Source organism: Gopherus evgoodei, chromosome 20, assembly GCF_007399415.2.
Source record: "Gopherus evgoodei ecotype Sinaloan lineage chromosome 20, rGopEvg1_v1.p, whole genome shotgun sequence".
Classification (NCBI taxonomy): domain Eukaryota; kingdom Metazoa; phylum Chordata; order Testudines; family Testudinidae; genus Gopherus; species Gopherus evgoodei.
The window spans coordinates 12,071,238-12,089,096 of NC_044341.1; the positions used below are offsets into that span (position 1 = coordinate 12,071,238).

Sequence of the window (17,859 nt, forward strand, 5' to 3'; positions counted from 1 at the left end):
TCAATGTCTCTGTTTTGTCCTGCTGCCAATAGATGGGGATGGTTGGTTTTGGATGCAGCTGCTTTCATTTGAAATGCAGGCTGCACAATAGCTGACAAGCAAGAGAAGGGACCTAATTGATATTTGGCCACACAGTGGCTCCTCTGTTAAAGGCTTTGCCCCAGCCAGCGTGTGCTATAGCAACTCCGGACCACGGGCTGCCAAGGGGGTGGCTGGCAAAACTGGGGGCTTTATGGGGCTGAAAAGCATGTGTGCTGGCTGGGACAGCAGCCTGGCTCATGAGCTCCCAGCAGCCTCAGCGTTATCGGAAATAAACAACGAACCCGTTTGCGCGAGGATAATGGAGTCTTTTCTCCTCCTGATCAGAAGCACTTGATTTGTACCCACCCAAAGAATGAGCTCCAGAGACCACACTCAGCCTCTATTGGCCAGGACCAGTCTGTGGTTGATGAAAAGACCCGCCCCGAATAGAACATCTTGGCAGAACCCTGGTCACCTCCCTCCTTCTTCAAGTTTTGCTTTTTAGGGGCACCGTCAATTTAGTGTAAGCCCCAAATTGTTTATTTCATTGTTTATTTCCTCTTTTTAAAGGGACAAGGACCTGAGCCAAAGTCCCCTGAAATCAATGGAAAGACTTCGAGTGACTTTGGATCAGGCTGTGAAAGTGAATATGAAGAGTGGTTTTTCTTGCTGTGGGCTTTTAGACATGGTTATTATTTAAACCAAATCAAGTTTTTTCTCCCTACGTGGAAGCATTTCTCTGTCGGGGTGGGAAAGCAGGCAAGCACAACAGCTTGGTAGTGCAAGAGACCCAGAAAGTGAAACTGACCAGGAATGGGGAGAGAAAGTGATCAGTCTGGTTTCACTGGGCCAAACTCAGTTTGCAAAGATCAAGAGGGAGCCAACTTGCTTTCTCTGATAGGGTTGTTAACGTTCTCCTATGCCCATGGTATCTCTTCTGTGATCAGTGGCTGGTGGCAGAGCTGTAATGTATGAAGGGATAGAATTCCTAATTTTGGTTAACCACATGTCAGCGCTGCCAGATAGAAAGCTGGAAGGAGGAAGGGCAGTGTGGTTTTAAGTTTTTCAGGCAGCGGCAAAAAACAAACAGCTGCCAGGCCCAGCTTTATCATTGTATCACAGTAGCAGCGACAGGCACCAATCAAAATTAGAGCCCCACTGTGCTCGGTTCTGTATATACACAGAGCGAGAGCCAGGCCCTGCCCTAGAGAATTTACAGACAACGGGTGGGAGGAGAAACAGAGGCACAGAGCAGCGAGATAGGCACTGACTTCCCCACTTTCCCGTGGGTGCTCAACCCCCCCCTGCCTCCAGCCCCAATCTCATTCCAACCCCATCCCCAAAGTCCCCGCCACAACGCCACCCCCTCCCCTGCCAATATTCCAACTTCTTCCCCAAATCCCCGGCCCCACCTTCTCCTCTGAGTGCCACGTGTTCCCGTTCCCTCCTGCAGTGTGCTAACGCTGCCAAACAGCTGTTTGGCGGCCACCGGGTGGGAAGTGCTGAGAGGCAGGCGGAGGAGACGGGCTGCAGTGCACTCAGGAGGGGGGGTGAGGGGAGCTTGGCTGCTGGTGGTTGCAGAGCACCCACTAATTTTTCCCTGTGGGTGCTCCAGCCCCGGAGCACCCACAGAGTCAGCGCCTATGTGGCCAGCAGCTCACTGGGACAGCCAGGAACTGGCCCCAGTGTCCTGACTCCCAGTTGTGTGCCCTCCCCTTTAGATTACATGCCAAGCCTAAGTGACTTCTTTTCACTGTGTATTATTTGCATTGCAATAGGCCCCAGAGGCCCCCAACCAATACCAGGGCCCCATTGTGCTGGACACGGTACAGACAAGGAGTGAGAGACAGTCCCTGCCTTGAAGAGTTCACAGTCTTACTAGACAAGGCAGACAAAGGGTGGGTGGGGAAACGGGCAGAGAGAAGTGAATAGCTCTAAAAATCTCACCCTAAGTGACTTACCTAAAGCCGCACAGGGACTCTGGGATGGAGTTTAGGGCCCTCAAGTCCCAGCCCTGCCCCAGTCCCTTAGCTATAAGATCATCCAGCTTCTTTATCTCATCCATGGCTGGCCACAGGGGAGAACTGAAAAATCTGGGATTTTAAGGCTTGCTGGTCCCCGCACTCTAGTTCCCAAGATGTTTCTTGGCCCTATGGCCTGAAAAATTACCCAGAAAAGGATGTTTAATGAGGAAAATATTTTAAGTGACTCTAGAGAATGGTGGGAGTTGGGAGTTCAATGAGCGTTCGCTTTCCAGCTGGTCTAATCCAGACCCCTCTCCGTAGTCCTCCTCTGTTTTACGCAGTGGGCCTGATTCTTCTCTCTGTTACTCGTCTTTAGAGCCAGTGAACTCCATTAAATTCAACGGCTGAGACAGACGGGATGTCCATTGGTTTCAGGGGAGTTAGGCTGGGGTGTAATACTGGAGTAATGTGGCGGTGAATTGGTCCAAATGACACCCATGCAGCTGCAGTGCTGAGATCTCGGGGACTCCTCCTTTCACTTACACTGGTGGAAATCAGGACTAGCTCTGCTGAAGTCATTGAGTGTAAATGCAAACGAGAGGGGAATCAGAGGCTGAGTCTCAGGCCAAACGCCTGAGGTTAGGCAAGTATGGACCCACCCCAAAGAAGGCTGCATTTCCATAGCAACCAAAGTTTGTAGTGTACTTTTGGGTGAAAGGTATGGGAGAAGGGGCAGTGCAGTTTAGTGGACTAGGAGTCAGGAGAGACTGCTTCTATTCCTGCCTCTGCCAGGCAAATCACTTTGCTTCTCCTTGCCTCAGTTTCCCCCCCCCATCCTTTGTCTATCACAAGGGTAGCCAACCTATGGCACGCGGGCTGAAGGCAGCATGCGAACTGACTTTCAGTGGCACTCACACTGCGGGTCCTGGCTACCAGTCCGGGGGGCTCTGCATTTGAATTTAATTTTAAATGAAGCTTCTTAAACATTTTAAAAACCTTATTTACTTTACATACAACAATAGTTTAGTTATATATTATAGACTTATAGAAAGAGACCGTCTAGAAACGTTAAACTGTATCACTGGCACAATTCTACATTAAAACCTACTGGGAAAACGGCAGATGCAATGGTCTCCCACGTGTGGTGAGAAATGAAGCAATACATTGTCTTTTGGAACAAGAAATAACATTTGTAGACAACCCACTGATTAGAGAGACACGCGTCTAAATAGATATGGCAGGAGTGAGGTCACTGAATTGTTTTCTCATCCACACGCATTGGTTTCCAATGACTTTTTTTTTAAGCTGATTTTAAAAGCCCTGAAATCTGTAGCTGAACGCATCTGAAGAGGAGAAAGGTAGATGACACTTTTGCTTGTATTCCTTAGAGCCCGGCTACCTGTAGGCCATTTCTACACGACCACTTATGCCAGCAAAACTGATGTCGCTCAGGGGTGTGGGAAAAAACACCCATGGAGCGACATATATTTCGCCGGCATAAGTGGTACGTGCCCAGCGCTGTGTCAATGGGGAGCTCTCTCCTGTTAGCAGTGAGCAGCATATGAGTGACCTTCCAGCCACTCGCCTGCATTGGTACAGCCATACTGGGTAAGCTTGCTAGTGTAGACATGGCCTAAGTACCTTTTCCAGGCCTGAAGAAGATCTGTGTGGAGCTCGGAAGCTTGTCTCACTCATCAACAGAAGTCCATTAAAAGATATTTCCTCCCCCACCTTGTCTCTCTAATCCCCTGGGACCCACACAGCTGCAACAACTCTGCATATGAGCTACTGTGGGCTATTTCCCTGTGTAGACAAGTCCTTAGAAGTTAGGGGTTATTAATAATTCTAAGAAATCATACAGATTTTGATCTTTTGTAGCACCTTCCACCAAAGCTGCTAGAGCACATTACAGACACTGCTGAATTGATGCTGCCAACAGTCCTGCAAGATTGGGGGATGTTACTACCCCCATTTTGCAGGTGGGAAAACTGAGACATGGAGAAATTAAGACCAGCACTTTCTCCTACTTTTTCAAAAACGATGAAGAGTCCTTGGGGCACCTTAGAGACTCTTAGTGATGTAGAGACTCTTAGTCTCTAAGGTGCCCCAAGGACTCCTCGTTGTTTTTGCTGATACAGACTAACACAGCTACCTCTCTGAAACCCCACTCTGGGTGCTCCTTGACTCTGAGGGGTCAGTTAGTGCCTGGACCGCAGGGGCCATTTCTGGTTGAGCTGCATCATGGTCGATGTATCAGCTGAGAGAGGCATGTGCGCCGCTGGTGTCTGAAATGCGTCCGGCCGCCTCTCACCCTGCCTCCTTGTGTTCCAGGGGACGGATGTGGTCACACCGTGCTGACGCCTCACAGTGGGACGCTGACCTCCAAGAACTACCCTGGCACGTATCCCAATCACACAGCCTGCGAGTGGAGGATCCAGGCAGCCGAAGGGAGCTCTCTCCTCCTGGCCTTCGGGGACATGGACATCGAATCCTCCCAACGCTGCACGTCCAGCTTCTTGCTGTTCTCATCCCCTTCCGATGGCACCAGCCACGGTAAGGACTTCCCTGGCACAGCTTTCGCCGCACAGGCAGAGGCAACCACCAAAGCACGACATTGCAGGGCGTACGGGGGGGATTTTTCCCTGCCTCCCTCAGTGGGCATAGAGCGCCGCAGGCGAAGTGTAACCATTGCAGTACCAGGGAGGGCTGGGTTTGGGTAGACCACGCACCCCCTTGCGTGCCCAGAGCACAGCGTCAGCAGAGATCTGTGCAGGGAGCAGGACTGGATGGAGAGGCGTGTGGGGGTGGGCTGGGGATCTTGTGCTGTGTGGACCCCTTGGCTGCATGCAGCACGGCTGGAGGAGAACAGGAAGCCCTTAGGGGTGAGTTAGCCCCCACAGGGGAGAATCACAGTGTTACGCTGGGCTGCCTGGGCTGCAGCCTGCTCTCCAGGTTCTTGATCCATTATTATAGTGTATCAGGGTGCTGGGTGCTGGGCAAACAGGGAGGGAGACCCAGTCCCTGTCCCACCAGCTCCCAACGCCACCTGTTCATTTCAAGGGGGTTCTGCCTGAGCAGGTGTTTGGCAAGATGCCAAACTTCAGGGGTCTCAGCGCCCGATACTCTGCTAGGGTACGGCCAGTCCTGCTCCCAGCGGCCCAGCTCAGAGAATCCTTGTTGCGATCCCCACTGAGCCACCAGCTTTGTCCAAAGGAATCACCCAGGCTCGGGGTGGAGCCCATGGATTGAAAGAGTGTTGCCCTCTGGTGCCCCTTCTCCATTGATCCTGGCCAGAACTCCCAGCAGGTGATGCAGGACCGGCGCTAGGGGTTTGAGTGCCCTAGGCGGCCGGCAATTTCGGCGCCCCACGCACTGGTCCCGTGGCTCCTGTGGAGCTGCCGCAGTGGTGCCTGCGGAGGGTCCGGTGCTCCGTGGCTCCAGTGGAGCTGCCGCAGTGGTGCCTGCAGAGGGTCCGGTGCTCTGCGGCTCTGGTGGAGCTGCCGCAGTCGTGCCGGCGGGAGGTCCAGCGGAGCCACACGAGGAGCCGACCGTCTGCAGGCAGGACTGCGGCGGCTCCACCGGAGCCGCGGACCAGCAGACCCTCTGCAGGCACCACTGCGGCAGCTCCACTGGAGCTGCCTGCCGCCCCTTCCGGCAAAACGGCACCCACCAATTATTCTAGTGCCCTAGGCGATTGCCTAGGCTGCCTAAATGGTAGCGCCAGCCCTGAGGTGATGGCTTGGGACAGGCACCCAGTGACACACGGAGTATGGACCCACGGGCTGTGGCTTGACTTCTGAACCCCACCAGCCGGTGCTGTTCTGCCAGTTCTGCTGCCTTTTGGTGTTCACGTGCCCCCAGTGGGACCGAGGCATCTCCAGCTTCCAAACTAAAGCGCGCAGCCCTGCAGCCTCTGGCCACGATCCAGCAATCAAAGGCCTGAGCTACCAGGTCTCAAGTCTGCAACTGGGAACAGACCCCTCCCCAGCCCAGTGGGGCTCAGATCCGACTGAAGCATTGTAACCAGGGTTACGCAAAATCCTAGATAAGAGAAGCTCAAGAAAATCTTTTTACAGAGGAGCTATATGGGATGTGGGGGGTCATGACAGAGGGGAAAGGATGCAGGGATGGGAACAGATGTGTCCACAAATTAATTAACTTTGCTGAGAAATTGCCCAAATATTGCAAGGATTTTCGGGGGGAGAGTCAATGGACGTAAGAGGGATTTGACCAGCCAGGCAGAGCAGCGGCTGCCTGCAGAGAAATCCTTGTGGAGGGAGGGAGAAACAACCTTTGGAAATCTCTGCCAGGGGGATGTCTGTCTTCCCAGAATCCGATCACTCACGCAACAGGCTGCCCAGGCCATAGGAGGGGGAGGCGAGCAGCCCCGAGCCAAGAGGAAACGGAGCTAACCGCGGAGTGGCACAGCCTGAAGCAGGAAGGGAATTGCCCGACAAAGAGGCACAGAGTGACAAGCAGCCAGGAAGCTGAGTGCACAGCGAAGAGAGGGCCCCATTGTGCTCAGTCAAAGGGACACAGGAGAGGGTCACTGCAGGGAAATCAAATGTGTCTCTGAATAACCATAGAAATTGGAGATGGAAAATGCCTATTAAATCACTGAGTCCATCCCCCAGGGCCAGGACTGTTCCTACAGTCTATTCTCTAGGGCTCCCCCCAGTGTATTTAGCCCTGTTGGGGAGAGTTCAGAGGAAGGACAAATCCCCGGGATGGTATTTTACTCAATATTTGGTAGCCAGTAATTCAGGCTCCCTTGTTAGGGTTTGGGGTCCACTGCGGGAAATCAAGGCAGCTTCATTGGCCTCTATGGAACTGCTCCAGTTTACCCCAGGAGAGAATACGACCCATCGGCTTTGCTGCCCCAGCTCACACCACCCTTCGTGCAACCCCCACAGTGACCTTGACGGCAGCAGTGAGGTTGGATGTGGGGGATCTGGCGCCGAGTTTAGCAGCCCAGCGTTGGAGCTGCGCTATGCAGGCTGCTGCAGCTCCGTTGGTGGGTAGACTCCATGGGGTTGGATAGAAGGAGCCCTGCAGCAGTAGATATTTTGGCCTTGCCCCGCCTCCCCCCGGCCCACGCAACACCACGGGATGCACCCCACATACGTGGTCCTCACTTCACACGTCCATCTCCTCCATCGCCTCGTGCGGGGGCCACATACTGCTCCCCTGCCTGGAGAGGGACTGGAGATGCCTATTCGTACTGGCAACTCCCCACTTTTGCAGGGATCATTAACGCTGAGCTGCATTTTGTGCGACTCGGACGCTCCTGGCGCTAGAGCTCCTTGCTGGGAAGTGCCATGAACACAGCAGCTCCTGCCATGGGATGAAGCTTCCCCCAGTGGAAGACTGGACCCCAAGCCCTAACAAGGGAGCCTGAATTACTGGCTACCAAATATTGAGTAAAATACCATCCCGGGGATTTGTCCTACCTCTGAACTCTCCCCGACAGGTTAGTCCCAGGGCCTGCACATGAAATCCCTCTAAGCCAGGGGCGGGCAAACTTTGTGGCCTGAGGAACGCATTGGGTTTCGTAAATTGTATGGAGGGCCAGTTGGGGAGGGGGTTGTGGCCCGGCCCCTACCTCCTATCTGTCCCCACTCTTGGGACTCCTGCCCCATCCAACCCCTCCATTCCCTGACAGCCCCTCTGGGACCCCTGCTCACAGCCCTCCACTCCCTGTCCCCTGACCGCCCGCAGATCCCCACCATCCCATCCAACCTCTCCTCTCATTCCTGATGGACACCACCAGCCCAGCCCCTGCCCCTGCCCCATCCAACCACCCCTTCTCCCTGTCCCCTGACCGCCCCAGATCCCCACTGCCCCATCCAACCATCCCTTCTTCCTGTCCCCTGACCGACCCCCAGATCCCTGCCCCCCCATCCATCCCCTCCTCTCATTCCTGATGGACCCCAACCCCGGACCCCTGCCCCCTGCCCCATCCAAACCCACTCCTTCCTGACTGCCCCAGGGACCCCCCATTCAACCCCCTGTTTCCCTCCTGCCCCCTAGGTACACCCCTGACCAGCACCCCAAACTCTCCTGCCTCTATCCAACCCCCCTGCTCACTTACAGCCAGGACATGCTGCCGCCACCATGCAGCACAGAGACCGGGTCAGGCCCCAGCTCTGCAGCTGCACTGCCCCAGAGCTCGCAGCCCAGAGCATTGCTGGCGGCACAGTGAGCTGAGGCTGCAGGAGAGGGGGGACAGCAGGGGAACGGCCGGGGACGAGCCTCCCGCGCCAGGAGCTCGGGGGCTGGGCAGGACGGGCCCGCGGGCCATAGTTTGCCCACCTCTGCTCTAAGCCATTAGTGTTTCCAAGGCAAAGAAGAAGCAGGGGGGGATGGGGTGGGGGGTGACCCCCTTTCAGCCCTTTCTCCAGCCCAGAGGAGCAAAGCAGGGCACAAACTCCACTTCTCTCCCCTGGCAGGTCACCTTTGCCGCTCCGTTTCTCTTGGCAGGCGCAGTTCACTCCGTGTGAACTGCTGAGTAAATGTTTAGGAGCCAGAACCACATGTGGCTGCCAAGGGCCCCGTTGCCGCTAAAAGAGTCCATTCCGCCTGGTTTCTTTCCTACTCCGAAATACCCCGGCCTGCGCTTAAAGCCGCCCCGGGTGCCCCAGGGCTCTGCAGAGCTCCCGGCGTTACTGGGCACGGCCCACGTGGGAGTTAAAGCTTTACCTCCCCTGGCTTTGACTCTTTTCAAAACCCCTTGTGTTCAGTCTCCTCCACCCTCACCCCTCCGAGTACTTCTGCGCCCTCCCATGCCTAGTATCGGAGCACCTTCCAGTCCTGAATGGCTTCTCCTCAGCGCTGTGCCTAGGGCAATGCGATCATCCCCATTGCCCAGAGGGGGCATCGAGAGGTTAAGTAACTAACTCAAGGCCACGCAGGGAATCGGTAGCAGAGTGGGGATTGTGCCCAGGTCTCCCAAGTCCCAGACTCGTGACCTGACTGTCAGGGCCGGCCTGCTCTCCTCATTGAAAGGGAAATAGTATCAGGGTGTGAGGGTAGGCAGGATGGTTCAGTGGTTAGGGGACTAGACTATGTCTTGGAGCCCTTGCTCTTCCATAGGCTTTTTGTGTGACCTGGGCCAAGTGTCTCTGGGCCTCGGTTTGCCATCTGTGCAATGGGGCGAGTAATACTGCCCTGCCGGTAGGAGGGCAAATACATTGAAGACAGTGAGGTTCACAGCTACTAGGGTAACAGAGCCATATAAGTACCATAAAAAGAATAGGAGTAGTTGTGTCACCTTAGAGACAGACTTCAAGCTCAGTGCCCTTTTAGGCACCAAAATAAGAGCCAGATTTTCAAGTGCTCCCACTGTGACACTTAAGGGCCGATTTTAAGTGGAGCTCCACACCTGACATGCTGTAAACCTGGCCCGTGATGTACTCAGGGAGCTGGGGATTATCACTTCCCAGCCCCCACATTTGTATAGAGGGCGTGGTGATAATGAAAATACAAAAAGCACTTTTCAAAGAAGTACTCTTCTCATGCTATGTGATTGGCCAGTGGAACTCCCTGCCACTAGATCTCACCAAAGCCAAGAATGCGGAGCAGAAATGTGAAATCCACAGCTGCCTTCGAAAGACAAACAGCGTGTACTGGGTGTAAACCCTGCTGCTTCAGGGCAAAGCCAGTCATCAGTGGCTCGAGGTTGGGGAGCGTTTTCTGCTCTGAGTAGGTTATTTCTTAACTGTCCATTATGAGGTTTTTCCCTACCTGTCCTAAGTGAGTATAAAGCTGACCAGGGCAGGTGCACTCAGATTGCCCAGATGTAAATGACGACACACGGTACAGTGCAAGGGGACAGTCAGCCCCACAAGGCCCTGGTTTCCCTTTCGAGAGCAACAAATTCCAGCATGAGAGGAAGGCACAAGCTTCTCTTTAAGGTTGGTGGGCTAGATTCATGGCCCTGGGCCAGGCTGCTTTGAGCACCAGCCAGTGGGCATTCCTCTGATGAAGGGGGGATTCGCCTGGTGGCATGGATGCAGCTGTAAGCTGCATACCCCACTGCCACCAGCACAGGGCCATGCCAGAAGGAGAGCAGGGCTGGAGCCCGCTGTGCTCCAGCAATCCCCAGCCTTTGCAACGGGCCTCGGGGCCATTGCAGGCGGCCATGAGTTAAAGCAGCTGCGGGGCCCCCACTGATTGGGAGAGCAAAGAGGTGGCAGAAAGTCACACATGCTTCCCCCCAGCTACAAGGGCAGCAGACTGCATGCAGCCAAGGGCGGCTCTGACCATGGATTCCCGCACACTCACAGCAGCAGGAGGAAGACAGATTTATTTGTTTTAAACCATTGGCGAGATCTTGCCATTTTCCTGACATTTCACAGGCTGTTTGTAACAGCCCTGGGATGGAGCCTCCCTGCGCTCCAGTGTCATCCCCCCTCCTCCCCCCACCTATATATGGTAACAAATCAGGGAGCCATTTGCTGCATGTGGCCGGTATATTTTTAATGCGTCTTGCAAGGCCTGATCTACCCGACAAAAGGGATGGGGCCATAGGGCAGCAATCACTCTCCAAGGGCCTCTCTCTCGAGTGGGTGGGGGAGTGCCGGGGGTGGGGGGTGTGCTCCGCTGGACATGGGTTGTTTCTATCTGTTGATAATATCTTGAAATGGAATTTGGTCTCCTTTGTGATACTTTTAAAAATTCCCTTTCTTTCATGCATGTGCACACTGGTTTGTTATTGTAGGGTTGCTCACAAGCCTTGAGCTGCACCAAGCTGCAGGTTGTTATTGTAGGGTTGCTCAGGAAAGCCGAGGCCGCACCACGCTGTGGTTTGTTATTGTAGGGTTGCTCAAGAACGCTGGGTTACAGTCACTGGTTTCCTCTAAATAGAGCTGGAGAGGCACTAATTTACACCAACAAAGAATTTGGCCCAGTAGGTCAGCTTGTGACCGGTGCAGCCTTTCCACTGAAGCCATTTTTTGGCTACAAGAGTGTAAGTTTCGCTTGGATTTTTTTTCCCATATAGCTCACCCCACACTGGCTCTTGTTCCTGACTGGCACAAACACTATAAACAGATCCTTGCTCCCAGGCTGGGACTTTTGTGCCAAGTTTTAGCCTGGAGCAAAGCTTTCCTGGCTGCGTGTTGTGTTCAGCGGGTTGCAGAGGGTTTCCGATTGTGGAAGATCTGCTGGAGCTGGGGCTCGGAGCGGCAGGATGCGTGCTGCTGGGACAGGAGAGCAGCTTCTGGCTCCAGTCTCCTTAGCATGGTTGGTTTTTGTTTGCTGTGGGAAATTACACAGCTGGCAAACTCCACACAGCTGAGGCAAGCGGTGTGGAATGAGAGATTTCACGCCACTGTGCTCCGGCCCCGGGTAGCAGCCGGTCTTTGCAAGAGTCATGACACCAACAGCAGGGCAAGTTAGGATCCAACTTGGGTTGTCCCACGGGCTAGAGAAGATATAGCTGAGTCAGCCTTCCCCACTGCTAGTGCTGAACCATCCTCCAGCATGGCAAGTCCCAAAGGGAGGTAGCCTCTTCTGCAGATGGAGAGCAACCCGAATCCATCTCTGGCTAGGTCGTTAAGGTGGTCTGGTTGGATATTCAGTTTATGTCCGTCACTGGCCAGCTTATCCCACCACCAAAGCTCTTGGCGACCACGCGATCACTGGCCATAGAGGGACATTCCTTGGTGAACGCACTTGGCAATTCATTGGGCTCCCACCTGAATAATCCCAAGTCTCCTCAACGCCGAGCTCCTACACTGGATGATCTCCAAGGAGCATCAGCACATTACCTTTCTGGTAGAAAGTCCAGCTGGAGAGAGAATGCCACAGTGTGCTGTGGGGGGCAGGTTTGAGAGAATGGGAGGGAGTGATCCATCAGTAGATCTTACCCACTGACATGAGGGCCAGGGTTTTCCTTAGAGCTCAGCATCCGGCAGCCCCCATTGGGAACCGTCTAGCAGATCTGAAGAGTTAATCACTCCTGGGAGAGATGGGAGCTGTGGTGTCCTGGGTTTCTTTGGACATCTGGCCCCACGCAATGAAGAACAGACCAGAGAGAGCCCCTCCAATGATCCTGCTTCCGGCTGACCAGCCTGCCAGCCAGAGCACTCCAGATCTTAAAGCTGTGTAACACTGACAGACCCTGGTCATCGGCGGGTGGGATCGAACCTGGGGCCTCCGGAACTAAATGCATGAGCCTCAAGCCATGTGGCCCCTAGCTCAGGCTGTAGACGCCTTCATCTCTAAGTGGTCTTGGTGCCACGAGAGGGGACAGAACATCACACCCAGGAGGTGTGTGGATTACAGCTGCAGTAGCCACTGCTGCTGCCATTCCTAAAACTCCACCGGCCTCCTTTTCTGTTTTCAGCCCAGCCCGCACTCTGGTGCTGCCACACAAGGGCTCCGCATAGGAGGCAGCTAACGCTACATCTCAGGCGAGTTCCCAGACATTGTGTGTGGCTGTAGATTCCAGTAAGAGGGCTGCCACGTGACTGGCTCTTCATAAGAATAACAGCCAACCCCATTTCCCCTTGGCCAGAGGAAGGGATGGGGGTGAGGAAGCCGGAGGAGTAGACAACTCTTGCTTGACTCCTGAGCGAAGTTTCTGTGCTGAGGGAGGATTAGCAGTTTGTCTGCCCGGCCACTGCAAGCACCGGAAATAGTTTATTTAGAATTGGTCCACATTTGCTGTGCCAGCCATTCATCCTGGAGCGTGCGGGAGACGTGCATCCCCACCCGCCTCCTGGACGTATACCCACACTCAGACATACACCCCCCTCGCGCACACACACGCGCGTGCACACACACTGCCCCAGAAGGTTCAGAGTTAGGTACAACTAATACAAACATGGTGCTGCTAGAGAAATACAGAGCAAGGGCCAAAGGCTGCAGCCCCAGGGACAGGAGTGGCGTCAGCGAGACCTGAATGATTTGGCCCCAAGAGTTGGCGCTTAGATTGCAAAGCAGATAGAGACGGGCAGGGCTCCGAAGGACCCGAGAGTGGGGCCTAGAGCTTTAACTCTAGCACCTGGCCATGCTGCATGAAAGGAAGTTGTACAGCTGACAAGGGCAGGGCCTGATTTTCAAAGGGGCTGAGGCTGAGCATCAGGGATAGAAGCTGGGAGGCCTCACCCGAAGCCTGAGCTGCTGCCACTTGAACTAAGGGATTCACAGGCGCCAACTTGTGAGTGCTCCTGGGGCTGGTAGCCAAGTTCCCCCCTCCTTGCCTCCTTCCTCCCCCCCCATTCCTTCCCAGCGCTTGCCACTCTCCAGCCACCTGACAGCTGTTTGGTGCTTTGGACTTTCTGGGAGGGCAGGGGAGGAGGCGGAGAAGAGGTGGGGCAGGGACTTCGGGGAAGGAAGGGGTGGAATGAGGGCGGGGTGAGGGCCATGCTGGGGCAGGAAGAGGCAGTGCAGGGGCAGGGGCAGGGCCAGGGAGGAGGTGTCGAGCACCCACCGGGCAGAGGGGAAGTCGGCGCCTATGCAGGATTAGCTTCTTCCTAGCTGGTAGCAGTAGTAGACTCTTCTGCTACATGTGTACCAGCCACTAGAGGGGGACAACACACGGAGCCAATGAACTCCCATTGGCTTGGGCAAGAGCTGGGGGCACTCAGCACCTGGCAGGATTTGGGCCCTTATTCATGCATTTTGATACTCTCATACATCCCAACGTGCTGGAGCAGGCCCAGAAATCACTGTTGTTATCACTCACTGTGAACTGTAGAGGGTTAAACTCAATAGTCTGCTCCCTTCCTCTGCAGGCACAGCTGGGAGGGCCCCTCGGGGCTCAGCGGATTGGGAAGTTCTGTGGAAAAGTTGGTGTCAAGTGGGAGAGGGGCCGAGGAGAGGACAAGGTCAGTGTTGTGGTTGGAAGAGGGGCTTCCAGTCCCTCCCGCTGCTGTGCTCACTGGCACTGTCCTTGGGAAAACAAGCCTCTTGGAAGTGCTGTTTGAGCAGGATGAGGATGTGGGATTCACTCACTCTGACTCAGATGTCGCTTCTGGCTAGTGATCGGCACCACTTTGGATGAATCACGGCAATATATACATAACAAGCCAGACCCTCAGCCCAACTCCAACCGCTGCACCGTAGCAGGGCAGGCAGCACATCCAGGAGAAATGGGCAAGGGTAGAAGGTCCCTATAGCTGGCAATCCCCTGCTGCTGGGAGAGACCTGGGGCCATGAGCACCCGACTAAATTAGAGCAGCCTTAAGGCTGCTCTGATTTATGCTCGTGGTCTGAGTCCTTATAGTTTGGCTCCCGGATCTGGGGGCTGCAAAGGTGACCGAAAGGCCCCTTCCCCATCCCATCTCTGGTGTTGTGCTCAGTGCAGCTTGGCTAGACCGGATGTTTTGTGACGTGTTGCCTTGTGAGTGGAGTCTGAGCCACAAACACCCCCAAAGCTCGAAGGATGTAGGCAGTGTACAACCTGAGCTGGTTGAAGGATTGGGCCCTCTGAAGTTTAGTGATTATAACAGTTGTTCCTGGGGTCTATTCCTAGCTCTTGCACTGACTCGTTTGGGGCAAGTCACTGCTCCGCTCTGTGCCTCAGTTTCTCCAGCTGCATAATTGGGAAGATAATATTCACCTGTGTCCTGGGAGGGCTGCGGAAAGTCACTAGTTACTACAGCAACCAGCTCGATAGAGCAGCGATTCTCAGACTTTTGTACTGGTGACCCCTTTCGCATAGCAAGCCTCTGAGTGCGACCACCCTTATAAATTAAAAACACTTTAAAAAATATATTTAACACCATTATAAATGCTAGAGGCAAAGCAGGGTTTGGGCTGGAAGCTGACAGCTTGTGACACCCCCTGTAATAACCTTGCGACCCCCTGAGGGGTCCCGACCCCCAGTTTGAGAACCCTTGCTATAGAGAGAAAAAAACATAAGATAGACAGGTCCCTGATAGATTAATGTTGGCAGAGCCGTTTGTGATCCTGCCAGAAGATGTGCTATAATAGCCATGCTAAATGTTACTGTTCTTGTATGTTACAAACCCCAATCTAGCTACAGTGCCCTCCTGGCCCCGGCTCGACACACAAAGTGCTTAGTGCTAGCTTTGGGCAGGGTTAAACTTCCTGGGTCTGATTTACTGACCCCGCGGTCATGACCTTGCCAGTTGCTTGTTGCAGCAGAACAGAATGTAACGCAGGAGAGAGCAGGGGACGTTAGCTGACTGTGCTGCGTTGACAGCCTGGAGGGAGCAGCCCTGTGTATTGGGGCAGCTTGGAGTTTCTAGCCTGAATCGGCACATACCAAACACGTCAGTAATCTGGTACAGCATGTGTCATATGCCGCCATCTGGCTGTAATACAGGGCTGGCCGAACGGTGGAGGAGAGGGGAATCTTTCCTCAGACAGGGCCACGCAAAAAGCACAGCTGAAGGCTCCTCTCTCGCCCTGGGACACAAGCACAGCTGAAGGCTCCTCTCTCGCCTTGGGACACAAGGTCTTAATGATGCACAAATTTGGGTTGACTCATCTGTAGCCTGGAAGGGCTTGGGGGGAGGGGAAGGTTACAGGGTTCCTTTCTATCCCACTCACGGGCTTTTAATCAGAATTCCTCCCCCGTCTGTGGGGGGCTGAACTTTGATCTCTTCCCCTAGTAAACTGGAAATCCAAATCCATCCCAGGTGCAGATCCATTGAGTCGGACTGACTTGTCTCAGGGTTTTCCTTCCGCAGTACAGGTCTGGTTTCAGAGGTGCTGAGCACCTGCCGCTCCCATTGATTTCAGGTGTGGTTCTTGGTGCTCCGTACTTCTGCCAATCGGGCTTCTGCTCTGGCACCGTCCACCACCACCGTCTGGCACTGCGAAGTGCTGAGCTCTGTGGACTTCAGGGGGAGGGGCCCAGAGACGCTGATCGGACTTACGCTGGCTCATTAGGTCTCTATGTCAGGCATCCCTAACGTTCGCATCCCACCCCCAGGCCACATCACGTCACACCCGTCCGCCTAGACGGGGCAGGGTGGTTCCCTGCAATGCGTTGGCCAATGCGCAGGGCTGAGGTTTGAGTGACTCAAGCAATGGCACTTGCACCTACTACCCAATAACAGCCTGTTCCACAATCTACCAGCTCACACCCTTAGGACACTTTGTTTGATGGGCAGCCTAGGTTTTCCTTCTTGTCGGGTCCTTTTCCCAGCCTCATCCCTGTAGTATCTAAGGGTATGTCTACATCTACAATTTTGCAGCGCTGGTTGTTACAGCTGTATTAGTACAGCTGTATAGGGCCAGCGCTGCAGAGTGGCCACACTTACAGCAACCAGCGCTGCAAGTGGTGTTAGATGTGGCCACGCTGCAGCGCTGTTGCACACTGTGGGGCTGGGTACCTGCTTGGAGGGAGGGTCGGGGAACGCCAGAGCACACTGCGGGGCTGGATACCTGCTTGGAGGGGGGGTCGGGGAATGCCAGAGCACACCGCGGGGCTGGATACCTGCTTGGAGGGCAGTGGAGTTTGCTTAATTACCAGAGAGGCTTCCTCAGGTATGCTGGGATACCTGCTTATTCCACGGAGGTCAACAAAAACGCTGGTGAGTGTCTACACCTGATGACCAGCGCTGGATCCTCTACACCCGAGGCACGACCGGGTGTACGGCCAGCGCTGCAAACAGGGAGTTGCAGCGCTGGTAATGCCCTGCAGGTGTGTACACATCCTAAGTTGCAGCGCTGTAACCCCTCACCAGCGCTGCAACTCTGTAGTGTAGACAAGGCCTAAGCATCTTCCAGTCCTGCATTAAGCGACAGGACTAACTTCTGTCTCGCGCATGGTTCATTCTCTCGCTCATGGATTAGCCACTGGGCCAAAAGGGGCCACCCCCAGGGGCCCTGGCCAATTGGGCGCCCCCACGCCCCAAACCCTGCTCCCCGGCAGGAGTGCTGAGGAGGGCAGGGGGGGAACAATAGGTAGAAGGGGTAAGGAAGGGCCCTCCACTTGCTCTGGCCTAGTGCCCACAAAACCATCATCCGTCTCTGGTCCCCAGGGGGAGACTCATGTCTGCAGTGGAGGCTTTTGGGTGACGTTTATATCGACATGCTGCTGTGTGTGTTAGCAAAGGCAGGGTGCAGAAGCACGTCCAGCACCTGGAGTGGGAGGTTTGTGATGGCCCTTTGTTCTGGTGGGTGTTCATTCCACAGCCTCAGACCGCTGCCCCAGAGAGCTCGGTTTCCTGTCCGGAGGAGCTTTCTGGTAGAAAGTCCCCTTGGTCCTTAGAAGCAGAGCTGTCAAACCACAATCCCCATCCTGGAACTTCAGCCTCTTCTAGACATGCTGGGCCCAGGCACCATGAAGACAGGGGCAGAGACCTTCCGCTTTGGTATCGGACAGGGAGCCAGTGCAGAGAGCAAAGGCCGGGTCTGATGTGCAGGCAGGAGCCAGTGTTGCAGAGGAGACACGCTGCAGTGGTCTGTACTAGTTGGCATTTCCCTAGGGGCTGATGGCTGCCAGCCCAACTAACTGCATTGCTGTAGTCTACCCAGGGGGTGACGAAGGCCTGTATAATCAAAGCCAGGTCATCATCCAGCAAGATGGGACGGAGTCTGCTAGCCAACCAGAGAGGCTGGAAAGCATTGCTCAGGGATACTGCTAGGCGAGAACTTAGCATTGGCGAGGAATCCAGCACCACTTCTACAGCCTGAACAGACCAACGGTGCGTGTGTCCCTTGCTCACTGGAGTCCCTTTGGCCTGCCCTAAATTCTTATAAACAGCTACCATAAATCCTGGGTAGACTACTGGCATTGTGCTGATACAATGACTCCCCACACACACTCTACAGGGCACCAGCAGGGACTGAACCTAGAACAGGCGTCTACCACTTGAGCTAAAGTGGTAACTATTAGCTGGTAGCAGTAGTAGGCTCTTATCTTCCTGTGTGGAGACCAGCCACTAGCGGA

The 17,859-nt window shown here is 54.5% G+C and overlaps 1 protein-coding gene across 3 annotated transcripts in view; it reads left to right on the plus strand.

The window, feature by feature from the left end:
• The window catches only part of LOC115637733 (discoidin, CUB and LCCL domain-containing protein 1-like), a 65,313-nt gene that overhangs the window by 10,684 nt on the left and 36,770 nt on the right, over positions 1–17,859 (plus strand). For all 3 annotated transcript variants that reach the window (XM_030539285.1, XM_030539286.1, XM_030539288.1), the window contains exon 2: positions 4,317–4,538. In XM_030539285.1, the coding sequence (XP_030395145.1) occupies positions 4,317–4,538 (222 nt within the window). The remainder of the gene's footprint in view (positions 1–4,316; positions 4,539–17,859) is intronic.